This window comes from Danio rerio, chromosome 15 (genome assembly GCF_052040795.2).
Source record: "Danio rerio strain M-AB ecotype USA chromosome 15, GRCz13ab, whole genome shotgun sequence".
Classification (NCBI taxonomy): Eukaryota; Metazoa; Chordata; class Actinopteri; order Cypriniformes; family Danionidae; genus Danio; species Danio rerio.
In genome coordinates, this window is record NC_141035.1 from 48,637,501 (window position 1) to 48,652,500 (window position 15,000).

At 37.4% G+C, this 15,000-nt stretch overlaps 1 protein-coding gene and 1 long non-coding RNA gene across 3 annotated transcripts in view; one reads left to right on the forward strand and one right to left on the reverse strand.

The window, feature by feature from the left end:
- LOC147833781 (uncharacterized) overlaps positions 1–15,000 on the reverse strand; it is a 290,137-nt gene that overhangs the window by 143,008 nt on the left and 132,129 nt on the right. Inside the window, exons 2-3 of the long non-coding RNA XR_015509974.1 lie at positions 3,594–3,782; positions 845–1,391 (exon numbers count right to left, since the gene is read on the reverse strand). This is a non-coding gene — a long non-coding RNA (uncharacterized LOC147833781). The remainder of the gene's footprint in view (positions 1–844; positions 1,392–3,593; positions 3,783–15,000) is intronic.
- Positions 1–15,000, forward strand: part of dgkd (diacylglycerol kinase delta) — an 82,051-nt gene that overhangs the window by 33,806 nt on the left and 33,245 nt on the right. For both annotated transcript variants that reach the window (XM_087284586.1, XM_087284587.1), the window contains 13 exons: positions 255–359; positions 1,962–2,094; positions 2,184–2,290; positions 3,916–4,041; positions 4,171–4,273; positions 4,426–4,588; positions 5,777–5,885; positions 6,152–6,291; positions 6,370–6,454; positions 10,539–10,633; positions 10,712–10,811; positions 12,804–13,080; positions 13,514–13,633. In XM_087284586.1, coding sequence (XP_087140712.1) covers positions 255–359; positions 1,962–2,094; positions 2,184–2,290; positions 3,916–4,041; positions 4,171–4,273; positions 4,426–4,588; positions 5,777–5,885; positions 6,152–6,291; positions 6,370–6,454; positions 10,539–10,633; positions 10,712–10,811; positions 12,804–13,080; positions 13,514–13,633 — 1,663 coding nt within the window. The remainder of the gene's footprint in view (positions 1–254; positions 360–1,961; positions 2,095–2,183; positions 2,291–3,915; positions 4,042–4,170; positions 4,274–4,425; positions 4,589–5,776; positions 5,886–6,151; positions 6,292–6,369; positions 6,455–10,538; positions 10,634–10,711; positions 10,812–12,803; positions 13,081–13,513; positions 13,634–15,000) is intronic.

Below are 15,000 nucleotides of genomic sequence, written 5' to 3' on the forward strand. Positions count from 1 at the left end.
GTTTAGCACATATTTCTGGAATCCTTATTGCTTGCTCTCTGCCTCACACACACACACACACACACACACACACACACAAAGTTATGTGTGACTAAAGCCGCTTATAATAGTTGCAGGAATCTATTGTGCTTCTGGCATTGACGTTTCTCTCTCTCTTTCTCTCTCTGTCTGTCTCTGTGTGTGTGTGTGTGTGTGTGTGTGTGTGTGTGTGTGTGTGTGTGTGTGTGTGTGTGTGTGTGTGTGTGTGTGTGCAGGTGATCACTCCGTGTCGTCGGCTCATTCTGTGTGCAGAAAACAGGAAAGAAATGGAGGAGTGGATCGCGGCGCTCAAGAGTGTTCAGAACAGAGAGCACTTTGAGGTCAGCTTCAGAATCTCTGATCGTCTCCACTCTTACACCACAGATCACTCATTATTGTTGCTATCAGTGCACACCCACCGGCCACTTTATTAGGGACACCTGTACAACTGCTTATCAATGCAAGCGTCTAATCAGCCAATCACATGGCTGCAACTCAATGCAGTTAGGCATGTAGACATGGTCAATACAATCTGGTGCAGTTAAAACTGAGCATCAGAATGGGGAAGAAAGGGGATTTAAGTGACTTTCAATGTGGCATGGATGTCTGTGCCAGACGGGCTGCTTTGAGTATTTCAGAAACTGCTGATCTACTGGGATTTTCATGCACAACCATCTCTAGGGTTTACAGAGAATGGTCTGAAAGAGAGGAAATACTCAGTGAGCGGCAGTTCTGTGGGAGCAAATGCCTTGTTGATGCCAGAGGTCAGAGGAGAATGGCCAGACTGGTTCCAGCTGATAGAAAGGCAACTAACTCAAATAAGCACTCGTTACAACCGAGCTCTGCAGAAGAGCATCTCTGAACACACAACACGTCCAACCTTGAGGCGGATGGGCTACAGCAGCAGAAGAGCACACCGGGTGCCGCTCCTGTCAGCTAAGAACAGGAAACTGAGGCTACAATTCACACAGACTCACCAAAACTGGACAATAGAAGATTGGAGAAACGTTGCCTGCTCTGAAGAGTCTCCATTTCTGCTGACACATTCAGATGGTCGGGTCAGAATTTGGCCTCAACAACATGAAAGCATGGATCCATCCTGTCTTGTATCAGCGGTTCAGGCTGGTGGTGGTGGTGTAATGGTGTGGGGGAGATTTTCTTGGCACACTTTGGCTCCATTTGTACCAATTGAGCATCGTGTCAACACCACACCTACCTGAGTATAGTTGCTGACCATGTCCATCCCTTTATGAGCACAGTGTACTCATCTTCTGATGGCTACTTCCAGCAGGATAACACACCATGTCATAAAGTGTGAATCATCTCAGACTGGTTTCTTGAACATGACAAAGAATTCACTGTACTCAAATGGCCTCCATAATCACCAGAGCTCAATCCAATAGAGCACCTTTGGGATGTGGTGGAACGGGAGATTGGCAGTTCTGAAGACAAAATGGGGTCCAACCCCGTACTAGTAAGGTGTACCTAATAAAGTGGCTGGTAAGGGTATGTGGTTGCCAATGAAGAGAATAGAACCAAATTGAACCCAAAGTTTTAGTTAGTCCATTTTTGGGTTAGCCGGAACAGTTGGCGGTTCATTCCGCTGTGGCGACCACTGATAACTAAGGGACGAAGCCGAAAGAAAAATGAATGAATGAATGAATGAATGAATGAATGAATGATATCCTTTGATCATTCAGGATTCTTTGATGATCAGAAAGATCGAAGGAACACATTCCGTCTAAAATGAATCTTTTTGAAAACATTCTAAACTGTCATTTTCTGTGTTGTTTGAATGTGTGTGTGTGTGTGTGTGTGTGTGTGTGTGTGTGTGTGTGTGTGTGTGTGTGTGTGTGTGTGTGTGTGTGTGTGTGTGTGTGTTTGTGTGTGTGTGTGTGTGTGTGTGTGTGTGTGTGTGTGTGTGTGTGTGTGCGCGTGTGCAGTCGACTCAGTTCAGTATGGATCATTTCTCTGGGATGCACAACTGGTACGCCTGTTCCCACGCGCGGCCCACCTACTGTAATGTCTGTCGAGAGGCTCTTTCTGGCGTCACGTCTCACGGCCTGTCCTGCGAAGGTCCGTCTCCTCCATCATTATAATTTTCATCATCATCATAGGTTATTGTGAATGTTTTATATCTGAATGTGTGTGTTTTATGTTAACAGTGTGTAAGTTCAAGGCTCATAAGCGCTGTGCGGTCAGAGCCACCAATAACTGCAAATGGACCACACTGGCCTCTATCGGCAAAGACATACTGGAGGATGAGGATGGGGTAAGACAAACAAACACCATAACACATCAGCTTTTATTCTGGTATTGTTAGAAGGAAACCAAAAAATCCAGCGAGTTTTTTAGTGGTTTAGATTAAATAGTATTTCATTTAAATTGTTAGTTATAACAAAAAAATAATAATTTTTCCTTGTTTTATTTTATTTTGTTGTTCAACTTAATATTTTTATTTCATTTTACTTTTACTTGTTTTGTTTATTGTTAGTTAATTTAGTATTTTATTAATGTTATTCAATTTAATTTAATATTTTATTTAATGTTATTTAATTTAATTTAATATTCTTATTGCATTTTATTTTTACTAGTTTTATTTAATGGTATTTATTTAAATTTAATATTGTTATTTCATTTCATTTATGTTTTAATGTTATTTAATTTAATATTTTTATTTCATTTTGTTGTTACATGTTTTATTTAATGTAATTTAATTTAATATTTTTATTTCATTTTATTTTTATTTTTATTTAATGTTGTTTAATTCAGTTTAATTTAATATGTTTATTTCATTTTGTTTTTGCTTGTTTTATTTAATGTAATGCAATTTAATTTAATATTTAGTTTCATTTTTAACTTGTTTTATTTAATGTAGTTTAATTCAGTTTTATTTAATATGATTATTTTGATGTTTCAATTTAATTAAATATTTTATTTCATTTTTTACGTCTTTTATTTGATGTTATTCAATTTAATTTAATATTTTATGTAATGTTGTTTAATTTAATTTAATATTTTTATTTAATTTTATTTTTACTAGTTTTATTTAATGTTACTTAATTAAATTTAATATTTTTATTTATTTTTTACTTGCTTTATTTGATGTTATTTAAATGAATTTATTATTTTTATTTCATTTTAATTTAGTTGTTTAATTTAATGTAATTTAATTCAGTTTAATTTAATATGTATATTTCATTTTATTTTTACTTATTTTATTTAATGTTATTTGGTTTAATTTTATTTCACTTTGTATGTCATTTTATTTTTACCTGTTTTATTTAATTTAATTTAATTTAATTGAATATTTGTGTAATTTTACTGTTACTTGTTTTATTTAATTTAATTTTTAATTCATTTCTTTTGAATTGTTTTATATTTTTCATTCAATCTTTTCTTGCTTTATAAACTTTTTATTCGGTTTATTTGGTGTCTTTTTTCCGTATTTTATTTTACTTTATTCTATATTCAGTTTTATATATTAGTATTATTTGTTCTGTTTGATGTTAATTATTTTATTTTATTTTTAAATACTTCAATCTGTCAATGCGGTCAGAGCAAGATTTCAAAACGAGAGAAAACTAACATATTATTTTATAACAGGCAGATATTTTGTTCACCTGTTTTTATGCAGAAGCTTGCTTAATTTTCATTCAGTTTCTCTGAAAAAAAAAAGAGTATTCTCGAGTAAATCTATTGTGATTTGCATGTTTTTTAACGTATAATGAGAAATGCACAATTAGAAAAGTATTCTGCAGTGTCTGTCATTTACTTTTTGCTTATCATTGCTTTTCGCTTAGCGACATTCTAACAGTTCACTCGATACCAACTCCACTGCATTAATCAACAGCATATAAGTGTCAGTGTAATAATGACTGGTGCTGTATTGAACAGATCTCGATGCCTCATCAGTGGCTGGAGGGGAATCTGCCGGTCAGTGCTAAGTGTACAGTGTGTGATAAAACCTGCGGCAGCGTCCTCAGACTGCAGGACTGGCGCTGTCTCTGGTGTAAAGCCATGGTGAGTGTGTGTGGGCCGTCTATATTCTGATAATAGACAGTACAGCGCATTCAGTGGATCACTCAGCTGTGTGTGTGTGTGTGTGTGTGTGTGTGTGTGTGTGTGTGTGTGTGTGTGTGTGTTCTCCAGGTACATGCTGGCTGTAAAGATCAGCTCTCTCCAAAGTGTCCTCTGGGTCAGTGTAAAGTCTCTGTGATTCCACCCACAGCCCTCAACAGCATCGACTCGGACGGTGAGTGGCCAATCAGAGAACTTCATCTGAGAAACCAACCAATCAGAGCACTTTTAACCAGTGTAAAAAATATTCCTGAGAGCTGGGTAATAAATTATATTGAAATAACATCTCTCTCTCTTTTTCTCATATATATGGGTGTGTGTTTGTAGGTTTCTGGAAAGCGACGTGTCCCCCGACCTGCACGAGTCCGCTGCTGGTGTTTGTGAACAGTAAAAGTGGAGATAATCAGGGTGTGAAGTTTCTGCGCCGCTTTAAGCAGCTGTTGAATCCAGCGCAGGTGTTTGACCTGATGAACGGCGGTCCACATCTGGGGTAAAACACACTTTCAGTAAATAACACAAATCTGCACCACACCACTTATAGATTAGTGCTTTAAACTAGCTTATTTGGTTTAGTTGGCTGCTTAGGGAATGTTTTTAGTTTTGGTTTTATTATTATTATAATTATTATTATTATTATTTTTTATAGAATTTTTGTGTTTTTATTTCTTTTTAATTAATTAATTTATTTATTTTGTATTTTTTTTATTTTGTAGTATTTTTTCAAAAATATTTCATTTGTAATTTTTTTTGTAATTTTTACATTTTATTTATTTATTTTTCAGGTTGATTGTATAGTTTTTTTGTGCTTTTATTCCTTTTTATGTATTTATTTATTTTAATTAAATTTTTATTTTATTTTAATTAAATTTTTTATTTTTACTTTTCAGTTTGATTTGAATAGTTTTTTTGTTTTAATTTAATTTAGTTTTGTTGAATTAATTAATTTATTTATTTTCTTATTTTATTGTTTTAATTTTTTTGTTTTTAATTAAAAATATTTTTATTCCTTTTTGTTTTTTGTTTTGTTTTATTTATTTATTTTATTTTATTTTATTTTATTTTTTAATTTTTCAGTTTGATTTGAATTGTTTTTTTATTTTGTTTTGTGTAACTAATTTGTGTATTTCTGTAATTTATTTAATTTTATTGCTTTACTTGTGTTTTAGTTTAAAATTTTTATTTTATGCTATTTTAATTTTTAGTTTTTTTGCTTTTTTTGTTTTGTTTTAAAAATTTACTTATGTTTTTTATTTATTTATTTTTTTTTTAAATTTGATTTTAATAGTTAAGTTTTGGGTTTGTATTCCTTTTTGTTTTGTTTTGTTTTAGTTATATATTTTATTTTATTGTTTTTTATTTTCAATTTGATTTAAATAGTTTTTTGTGTTTTTAAAATTTTATTTATTTATTTTATTTTTTAAATTTGATTTGATTTATTTAATTATTTTATTTATTTTATACTCTAGAGCTAATTGAACAGCCTGTCAAGACAACATTTTTGCAGAAAGTTTTAATAAAGGGACTTTATACTTAAAATAAAGATAAAAATAGGAGATTAAAATATCAGTGGGGCCAGAGAAAGATTTCAACTTGATATAGAAAATAAGATTATTTTCTCTACAGATATTTCTCAGCATTCTTGCACCTCATTGTGTGATTTTGTATGTATTTGTCGTAGGTTGCGTCTCTTTCAGAAGTTTGACACGTTTCGTATTCTGGTGTGTGGAGGAGACGGCAGCGTCGGCTGGGTTTTGTCAGAGATAGACGCGCTGACTTTACACAAACAGGTATGCATATTCATATATAGCTGAGCAGCTCATTTGCATTTAGAGTACACATGAATTCAATTCACATATATAGGCTTAATTAGGTTAATTATGCAAGTAGGGTTATTTGGCAAGTCTGTGAAAAGTTCCTTGCTCTGTTAAACATCATTTAGGAAATATTTGACAAAGAAACAAGAAAATCACTAATATTTTTGACTTCAGCTGTAAGTGGTAGATCAAATGTGAATGCAGGCCCTAAGAGTGTGTGTTTGTGTGTGTGTTTTCAGTGCCAGCTGGGTGTTCTTCCTCTGGGCACGGGAAATGACCTGGCTAGAGTTCTGGGATGGGGATCGGCGTGCGATGATGACACACAGCTACCGCAAATCCTGGAGAAACTGGAGAGAGCCAGCACTAAGATGCTGGACAGGTCAGCTTGTGTGGCTTTCGCAGTCGTTCTCGCTCCGCTTTCGTCCTCGACAAATATTTAAACAGTCATTTCTTCCAGGTGGAGCATTATGGTTTATGAGACCAAGTTACCGCGGCAACACTCCAGCTCCACGGTGACGGAGGACTGTAGTGATGACTCAGAGGTAACGGTGATGATGTTCACTGCTAATATTTGCATAGACGGCCTTCATTATAATCCAGCACGTGTTCATTCTCAGCTGTTAATTGATATTTTCTGAAAAAATGTGGAATAGATACGCTAAAATTTGTTATTAAAATATACAAAATTGTAATTAAAATATACATTGAAAGCACAAGATTTAATAATAATAATCAAATAATAAAAGGAATGACAGCTAATTAAATATATTAAAGAGTTTTGACTCTTCTAAAGCATAAAAGCACCATCATATGTTTGCAGATATTCAGAAACATGCTCATGTCAGATATTCTGCTTTGAACATGTGCGTTACGTGCTGGAACTGCTGTCTTTGTTTTGGTCATTTGACCCGCCCACTGCCAGTTTAGCCAATTATATTTCAGCACCCGGGTTGCCTTAATGGAAAACAGCATATTTCATTTATTCAGTCATGAAGACTCTCAAAGTGTGCGTCTGTGACTGAAATGTGACCTCTGGTGGACAGTGGCAGACTCTGAAATGAGATGCAGATTCAGAGTTCCACATGAGGTGTTTATTAATCAGCAAATAATATAAATATTACGTGCGTAAACATTAGCTGAGCAGGGTACATTGTAACCCCGTGTCCTAACAACACGCTACCTGACGAGATCTGCAGTGATGAGCAATTTGGCTGTTTGCACCAGACGAAACACGACAGACATGTAAACACAGCCATTCAGCAGCACAGAATAGTGCACTCACTGCACTCCAGCCAAATGGTAAAGTTTATAAGCTAATAATACATATTAAACCTCTTCAACATGATTAAATGTAGATGCTGAATCACTGATATGTGTTGGTTTGCTCTGAGTCACAGTTCTGGAGTTTAATTTCAGACGGTTTATTTTATTGTCTAGATCTGAGGTGAACTATCCGCTGCTGCTTTCAGTACGATGGCAACAAATGTCATGTGAAATGGCATTCAGACTCACATTATTAGCATTTAACACTGAATAAAGCACATGAGCTGTAACTGAGCTGATCATTGTCAGTTTATCCTGTTGTTCAGCTGTTAGAAATTAAAGCCGTTTCTAAGATGTAAAATTCAGGTGTTGGTTAGAACAAAAACTTATTTTAGTAGTGCTGCTCGATTTTGGGGAAAAATCATAATGACGATTATTTTGGTCATAATTGTAATCAAGATTTTTCAAAACGGTTATCAGTTGAAGTCAAAATTATTAGCGCTCCTGAGAATTTTTATTAAATAACTATTTGCCAAATTATGTTTATAATAATAATAATAATACATTTTATTTAAAGGCGCCTTTCTAGCAACTCAAGGACACTGTACAATCAACAAGAGCAATAAAACAACAAGAGAAATAATAAAATATACAGAGCAATAGTGCAGATAAAATTATTTAAGTATTGAAAGCCATCTTAAATAAGTGGGTTTTGAGTTTTGATTTGAACAGTGTAAGGGAGTCAATCAATGACTGTAAAAAATATGGACGACGCGACAGCCCCTTTTCCCATTGAACGCCTTGAGGGTAAAACGCCTGCTTGACGGGCACAAACTGTCGCAAAAGACTGCTGAAATTGGAGCCTTGACATGCGCAGAAGGACTGTCTGATGGAGCCAGAGGAGGAGCCGCGAAAATGAGCGGAGTCGAGCTTCCAACCAAACGCTTTATGTAAAATCAACCACGCCCCCCGAACTTCTCAGCATGCGTTTGCTGTCTTATCAACACAAATGGATGTAATAACGTTAACAAATATGAAGGTTTTATAAATTCAATCGCGCCAGCTCCGGGCCGCAGCGCATAACCTACTCGCGGCGTCGCGGGCTGATTCCGGCTCGCATGCGGCAGCGCCAGCTCGCTCGGCCGCCGCACCTGGCTCGATTGACTCGGGCTGGAATCAGGCAGTGAGTCCAGGCATCCGGAGTAGGTCCAGCAGAGGTAGTCAGTCTGAGCTCTGAGGGGTAAGTCTCCGGCAGGCGAGAATCTAGCCGGAACTGGCCCGAGTGTATTTTGCTATCTGGGTGGTTTAGCGTGTATCAGCAAACTAATAAAGCCCGAAAAAGCCCTGACCTTAGCGAATAAACAGTGTTCCACCAGGATCATGTATGTCAGAAACTATAGTTTACTGCTGAACTCATTTTGTCATAGTAAAATAACACAGAAATCGAATAATAACACTTCAGTCTCCTGCCGAAGCTCAGACGCGCTGCTTTGAGAAACTGTCAATCACAGCTGTCAATCACGATGACACGCCCAGCATTAAATTACTGCTAAAAACAAACTGTTTATAAAAATGAAGATCTGCACCTATTTCAGCACAATAACCAGCGCCTTAATCCACCAGAACTATCTTTCGGGACATTTTATTGCAAGTGTAATCATTTTTTTTATTTGGGCTCAAGTCTCCTTCATTAACACGGAGGAGGCGGGCTTTATGACTCTTACTGCAGCCAGCCCCCAGGGGGCGATCTAACGGCCGAGACCTTCACTCAAACGCAGGCTTGCGGCACACTTGGAGTCAATATTTCTGATGGCAGGTGGTAATGAGTTCCATAGCCGCCGAGCAGAGCGGCTAAATGCTCTGTTGCCCATAGTTGAAAGGCGAGAAGAGGGAACAGACAAGTGGAGGGAGGAAGAAGATCGCAGAGTGCGAGAAGGAACAGAAATGTGGATGAGGGCAGACAAATATGGAGGTTTAGCAGAGCAAGGAATTTTAACAGTATTTCTTATAATATTTTTTTTCTTCTAGGCTTATTTGTTTTATTTTAGCTAGAATAAAAGCAGGTTTAAATATTTTGAAACCCATTTTAAGGTCAATATTATTAGCCCCCTTAAGCAAAATATTTTTTAAATTGTCTGTAGAAGAAAGTTTAGAGTCTCAGTGTGCGAATGAGACCGAATGCTGACGCGTGCACACATAAGCACGCGGTCTTTCGTGCATTAAGAGCAACAAATGTGTACAGCTGGAAAGGGGGCGGTATATGATGCAATAATCGTTTATCTCGATTAATGCTTTTTCATAATCGTTTAAAGCCAAAATCGAAATCGGATTTTCGATTAATTGCACAGCCCTACTTTTTAGTGTGTGGAATATTTCCTCTATCGTGTGCCGCTGCTTTTTAGTTTAGAAAATGATTCAAATCAGCCTTAAATTAGCCTTTAGGCTCGATAACATCAATCTGGCAGCCTGCGCTTGCGCGTACTCATCAGAGGAGGAACCGAGTGAAAATGTGTTTTGATCCTAGGGTGCAATACCTAGGTCAACCACTGGGTGTCATACTTACATACTGCACCTTTAATTGAGTTTTATATTGCAACAAATATATTTTTTCAACCTTAAATTCTATATATTCTACATATTTACATGAACATATTTTTCTGTAAAGTCCCCTACTCTATAAATAAGTGAAGTTTCTTAAACTAATTTCGAGAGGAGCACGTGATAGGATTGACTACAGCTGATCCCTATCACTAATCACTAACTAGCCAATCGGATCACTCTAAATTCAAAATATATATCCAGCCTAAACTTCATTCCTCAACTTCGTTTTGGAAACCCATCCCTTCTCCCTCCTCCTCAGTTCGGGCGACACGGTGGCTCGGTGGCTAGCACTGTTGCCCCACAGCAAGGAGGTCGTTGGTTCAACACTAGCTGAGCCAACTGATACTCTCTGTGCGGAGTTTGCATGTTCTCCTAGTGTTCGCGTGGGTTTTCCCCGGGTGCTCCGGTTTCCTCCCACACTTAAAAACCATGCAACAAAAGTTAAAGTCACAAGCACTTACTTCAAACTAGCGCAGTTAGCGGTCTATTTTGGGAAGCTATGGAGAACTATCTGATCTCGTATCCCTCCTAGTGCTTATTGACCAGACGGGAGCCTTGGGCTCATCTATCACCGAGCTCAGGTTTATCTCCTGGGACAGCATGCCAATCTTGCTTAAATAGTCAAGCATTATCTAAGTGTGAACTCTTGAAAAATGTATTTAATTACCATTAAACTAGTATTTCACTCAGCATGTGGTATTCTGCTATGCTCTGACTAGCTGCTTTGCGTATCCTCTGTTCTGATTGGCTTATCTGTTCCAGGTGCAGCACATTCTGACCTATGAGGACTCTGTTGCTGCTCATCTCTCCAAAATCCTGACATCCGATCAGCACTCTGTAGTCATCTCCTCTGCCAAGTGTGTTCTATATTCATGAATACCAGTGTGTATTTGTGTGTGTGAGTGTGTGTGTGTGTCTAACTGTATGTTTTTCAGAGTCCTGTGCGAGACCGTAAAGGATTTTGTGGCAAAAGTTGGACGTGCGTACGAGAAAAACACTGAAAACTTAGAGGAGTCAGAGGCCATGGCTAAAAAGGTCAGCTGTGATTAGCTGTTTGTTGACATGCTGTTGTATGATAGTGGCTGAGAGTGTATCATGATTGGTTGAGGGTGTTTCATAATTGGCTGGTAGTGTTATGTGATTGGCTGAGAGGGTTTTGTGGTTGGCTGAGAATGTTTTGTGATTGGTTGTTAGTGTTTGGGATTGAGTCAGTGTTTGTGACAGGCGGAGAGTGTTTTGTGATTGGCTGATAGTGTTCTGTGATTGGCTGAGAGTGTTTCATCACTAGCTGAGAGTTTTCTGTGATTGGCTGAGGTTGTTCTGTGATTCTCTCAGTGTGTTTGTGATTGGTTGGCAGTGTTCTGTGATTGGCTGAAAGTGTTTCATATTTTACTGAGACTGTTCTATGATTGGATGGTGGTGTTATGTGATTGGCTGAGACTGTTTTGTGATGGACTGGAAGTGTTTGTGATTGGCCGGGAGTGTTTTGTACTTGGCTGGGAGTGTTTGTGATTGGCTGAGAGTACTTCATGATTGACTGGTAGTGTTCTGTGATTGGCTGAGAGCGTTTCATGATTAATTGAGAGTGTTTGTGATTTGCTGAGAGTGTTCTATCATTGGCTGAGACTGTATTTGACTGTGTTTTGTGATTGGCTGGCAGTGTTTTTTTTGTTTAGCAGAGACTTTTGTGATTGGCTGGGACTGTATTTGATTGACTGAGAGTGTTATTTGATTGGCTGCACGTGCTCTGTGATTAGTTGAGAGTGTTTGTCATTGGCTGGGAGGGTTTTGTGATTGGTTGAGAGTGGTTTGTGATTGTCCAGGATTTTTTTTTTTTTTTTTTGATTGGCTGAGACTGGTTTGTAATTCACTGGTAGTGTTTTGTGATTAGCTGAGGCTGTTTTGTTATTTGCTGGGACTGTATTTGATTGGCTGAGAGTGTTTTGTGATTGGCTGAGAATGTTTTGTGATTGGCTGGCAGTGTTTTGTGATTAGCTGAGGCTGTTTTGTGATTTGCTGGGACTGTATTTGATTGGCTGAGAGTGTTTTGTGATTGGCTGGCAGTGTTTTGTGATTAGCTGAGGCTGTTTTGTGATTTGCTGGGACTGTATTTGATTGGCTGAGAGTGTTTTGTGATTGGCTGGCAGTGTTTTGTGATTAGCTGAGGCTGTTTTGTGATTTGCTGGGACTGTATTTGATTGGCTGAGAGTGTTTTGTGATTGGCTGAGAGTGTTTTGTGATTGCCTGAGAGTGTTTTGTGATTGGCCGGGAGTGTTTTGTTACGGGCTAGAAGTGTAATTTGATTGGCTGGGAGTGTTTGTTGTTGGCTGAGAGTTTTCTGTGATTGGCTCAGATTGTTCTGTGATTCTCTCAATGTGTTTGTGATTGGTTGGCAGTGTTCTGTGATAGGCTAAAAGTGTTTCATGTTTTACTGAGACTGTACCATGATTGGCTGGTGGTGTTATGTGATTGGGGGAGACTGTTTCATGATTGGCTGGTGGTGTTATGTGATTGGGGGAGACTGTTTCATGATTGGCTGGTGGTGTTATGTGATTGGGGGAGACTGTACCATGATTGGCTGGTGGTGTTATGTGATTGGGGTAGACTCTTTCATGATTGGCTGGTGGTGTTATGTGATTGGGGGAGACTGTTTCATGATTGGCTGGTGGTGTTATGTGATTGGGGGAGACTGTTTCACGATTGGCTGGTGGTGTTATGTGATTGGGGGAGACTGTTTCACGATTGGCTGGTGGTGTTATGTGATTGGCTGAGAGTGTTTCACGATTGGCTGGTGATGTTATGTGATTGGCTAAGAGTGTTTCATGTTTTACTGAGACTGTTTCATGATTGACTGGTGGTATCATGTGATTTCATGATTGGCTAAAGATGTTCTGTGATTGGCTGAGAGTGTTCTGTGATTCTTTCACTGTGTTTGTGATTGGCTGGTAGTATTTTGTGATTGGTTAAGAGTGTTTTTGATTGGCTGGTAGTGTTCTGTGATCAGTTAATGCTGTTTTCCATGTGCAGTGTGGCGTGCTTAAGGAAAAGCTGGACTCCTTACTAAAGACTCTTAACGATGAAGCTCAAGCCTCCAGTGTGATGAGCGCGCCTCCGCCCACCATTGCTGAAGAGCAAATCGATGGGGAGGGAGTGGTTTTAGCTCCACCCACTGCCCCACCCACCATCACCACTCCATGTTCTCCTCGACCACCCGCCGCCATCTTTAAACCCCGAGAGCAGCTGATGTTACGCGCCAACAGCCTGAAGAAAGCCATCAGACAGATCATAGAGCACACGGAGAAAGGTATCGCAGATTTTTTTGGATATTAAGAGAAAAAATAAATCTATGGCTGTAGAATTAAAATAACAATATTTTTGATGTATAATAATATTAAATAATAATATAATGAATTATTAATTACGAAACATTTTGAAATTCTCAGTTTGCATAGATTATTTATGATTTATAGTTTTATTTATAATTATTTATGATTTATAGAAAAAGTTTTGGTTTCATTTTGTAAAGTAATAATATTTTTTTCCGAACCTAAAATAAAAAGTTGAATTACAAAATAATAAGAATACAAAAATCTTTTTCAAAAATTATGTTAAAATGTGAAAGCTTGACAACCTTCATGTTAATCAAAATAAATCAAATTTGATGTGGTTAATGCATTACGTTATGAAAGTAAATAATCCAGTGCATGATTTTTCATATATGTGATGTTGTATTTCAGCTGTGGATGAACAGAACGCTCAAACAGAGGAAGGTTTGCCGTCATTACCAGCAGAAGATGAAGATGAGGATGAAGATTCAGAGCGATTGTACAGCAACAGACCAAGAAGCAGTCGAAGACGTGAGCCGCAAACACACTACTATAACAGCATCGCTCATGTTTACTCGTTTCTCTCTTTTAAATTGGCTTTATTGCGGTGACAAATGTAGTGCTAAAGCATTTTACATTTACAATTAAGCTTTTGTTTTAATTAAGTATAAAAACAATTGCATTGTAGTAGTGCTAAAATAAGCAATAATAATACTAAAGAACAAATATAAAATATTAAAATCATAACAATAAAATGTAATTATACAATAATAATGAACAGTATATTTAACAATCTCTCTCTTGCTCTCTCAGTTTAGTTCAGTTCAGTTTGCTTTATTTTTAAAGGTGCAGTATGTAAGTTTGACACCCAGTGGTTGTACTAGATATTGCATTCTTGAATCAAAACACACAGAAGCGCAGGTTGCCAGATTGAGGACCAATTGGAGTGTACCGGACTGTCGAGCCTAAAGGCTGATTTAAGTCGTGTTCTATATGAAAATAATGGCTTCCAATAGAGGGAATATTTTCCTTATTAAAAGGAGTTTTAGTCCTAACCAACACTTGAAATTTATATTTTAGAAACGGCTTTAGTTTCTCACAGCTGGACAACAGAAAACTGATCAGCTCAGGTACAGCTCATGTGCTTTATTTAGTAAATGCCAATAATGTGAGTCTGAATGGCATTTCACATCACATTTGTTGCCATCGTACTGAAAGCAGCAGCAGATAGTTCACCTCAGATCTGGATAATAAAATAAACCGTCTAAAATTAAACTCCAGAACTGTGACTCAGAGCAAACCAACACATATCAGTGATTCAGCATCTACATTTAATCATGTTGAAGAGGTTTAATGTGTATTAATTAGATTATAAACTTTACCATTTGGCTGGAGTGCAGTGAGTGCACTATTCTGTGCTGCTGAATGGCTGTGTTTACATTTCTGTCGTGTTTCGTCTGGTGCAAACAGCCAAATTGCTCATCACTGCAGATCTCGTCCGGTAGCGTGTTGTTAGGACACGGGGTTACAATGTAACCTGCTCAGCTAATGTTTACGCTCGTAATATTTATATTATTTGCTGATTAATAACCTCCTCATGTGGAACTCTGAATCTGCATCTCATTTCAGAGTCTGCCACTGTCCACCAGAGGTCGCATTACAGTCAAGCACGCATGTTTTGAGAGTCTTCATGACTGACTGAATGAAATACGCTGTTTTCCATTAAGGAAACCTGGAGTGCTGAAATATAATTGGCTAAACTGGCCAATGCTTTAGTAGAGTCAAAAACTCACATACAGCAGCTTTAACTTGGGTTGACTTGTACTTGGAATATTGCCAAAGCATAAATAGCAGAAACTAATGCAAAATTAATAATAATAATAATGATAATAATAATA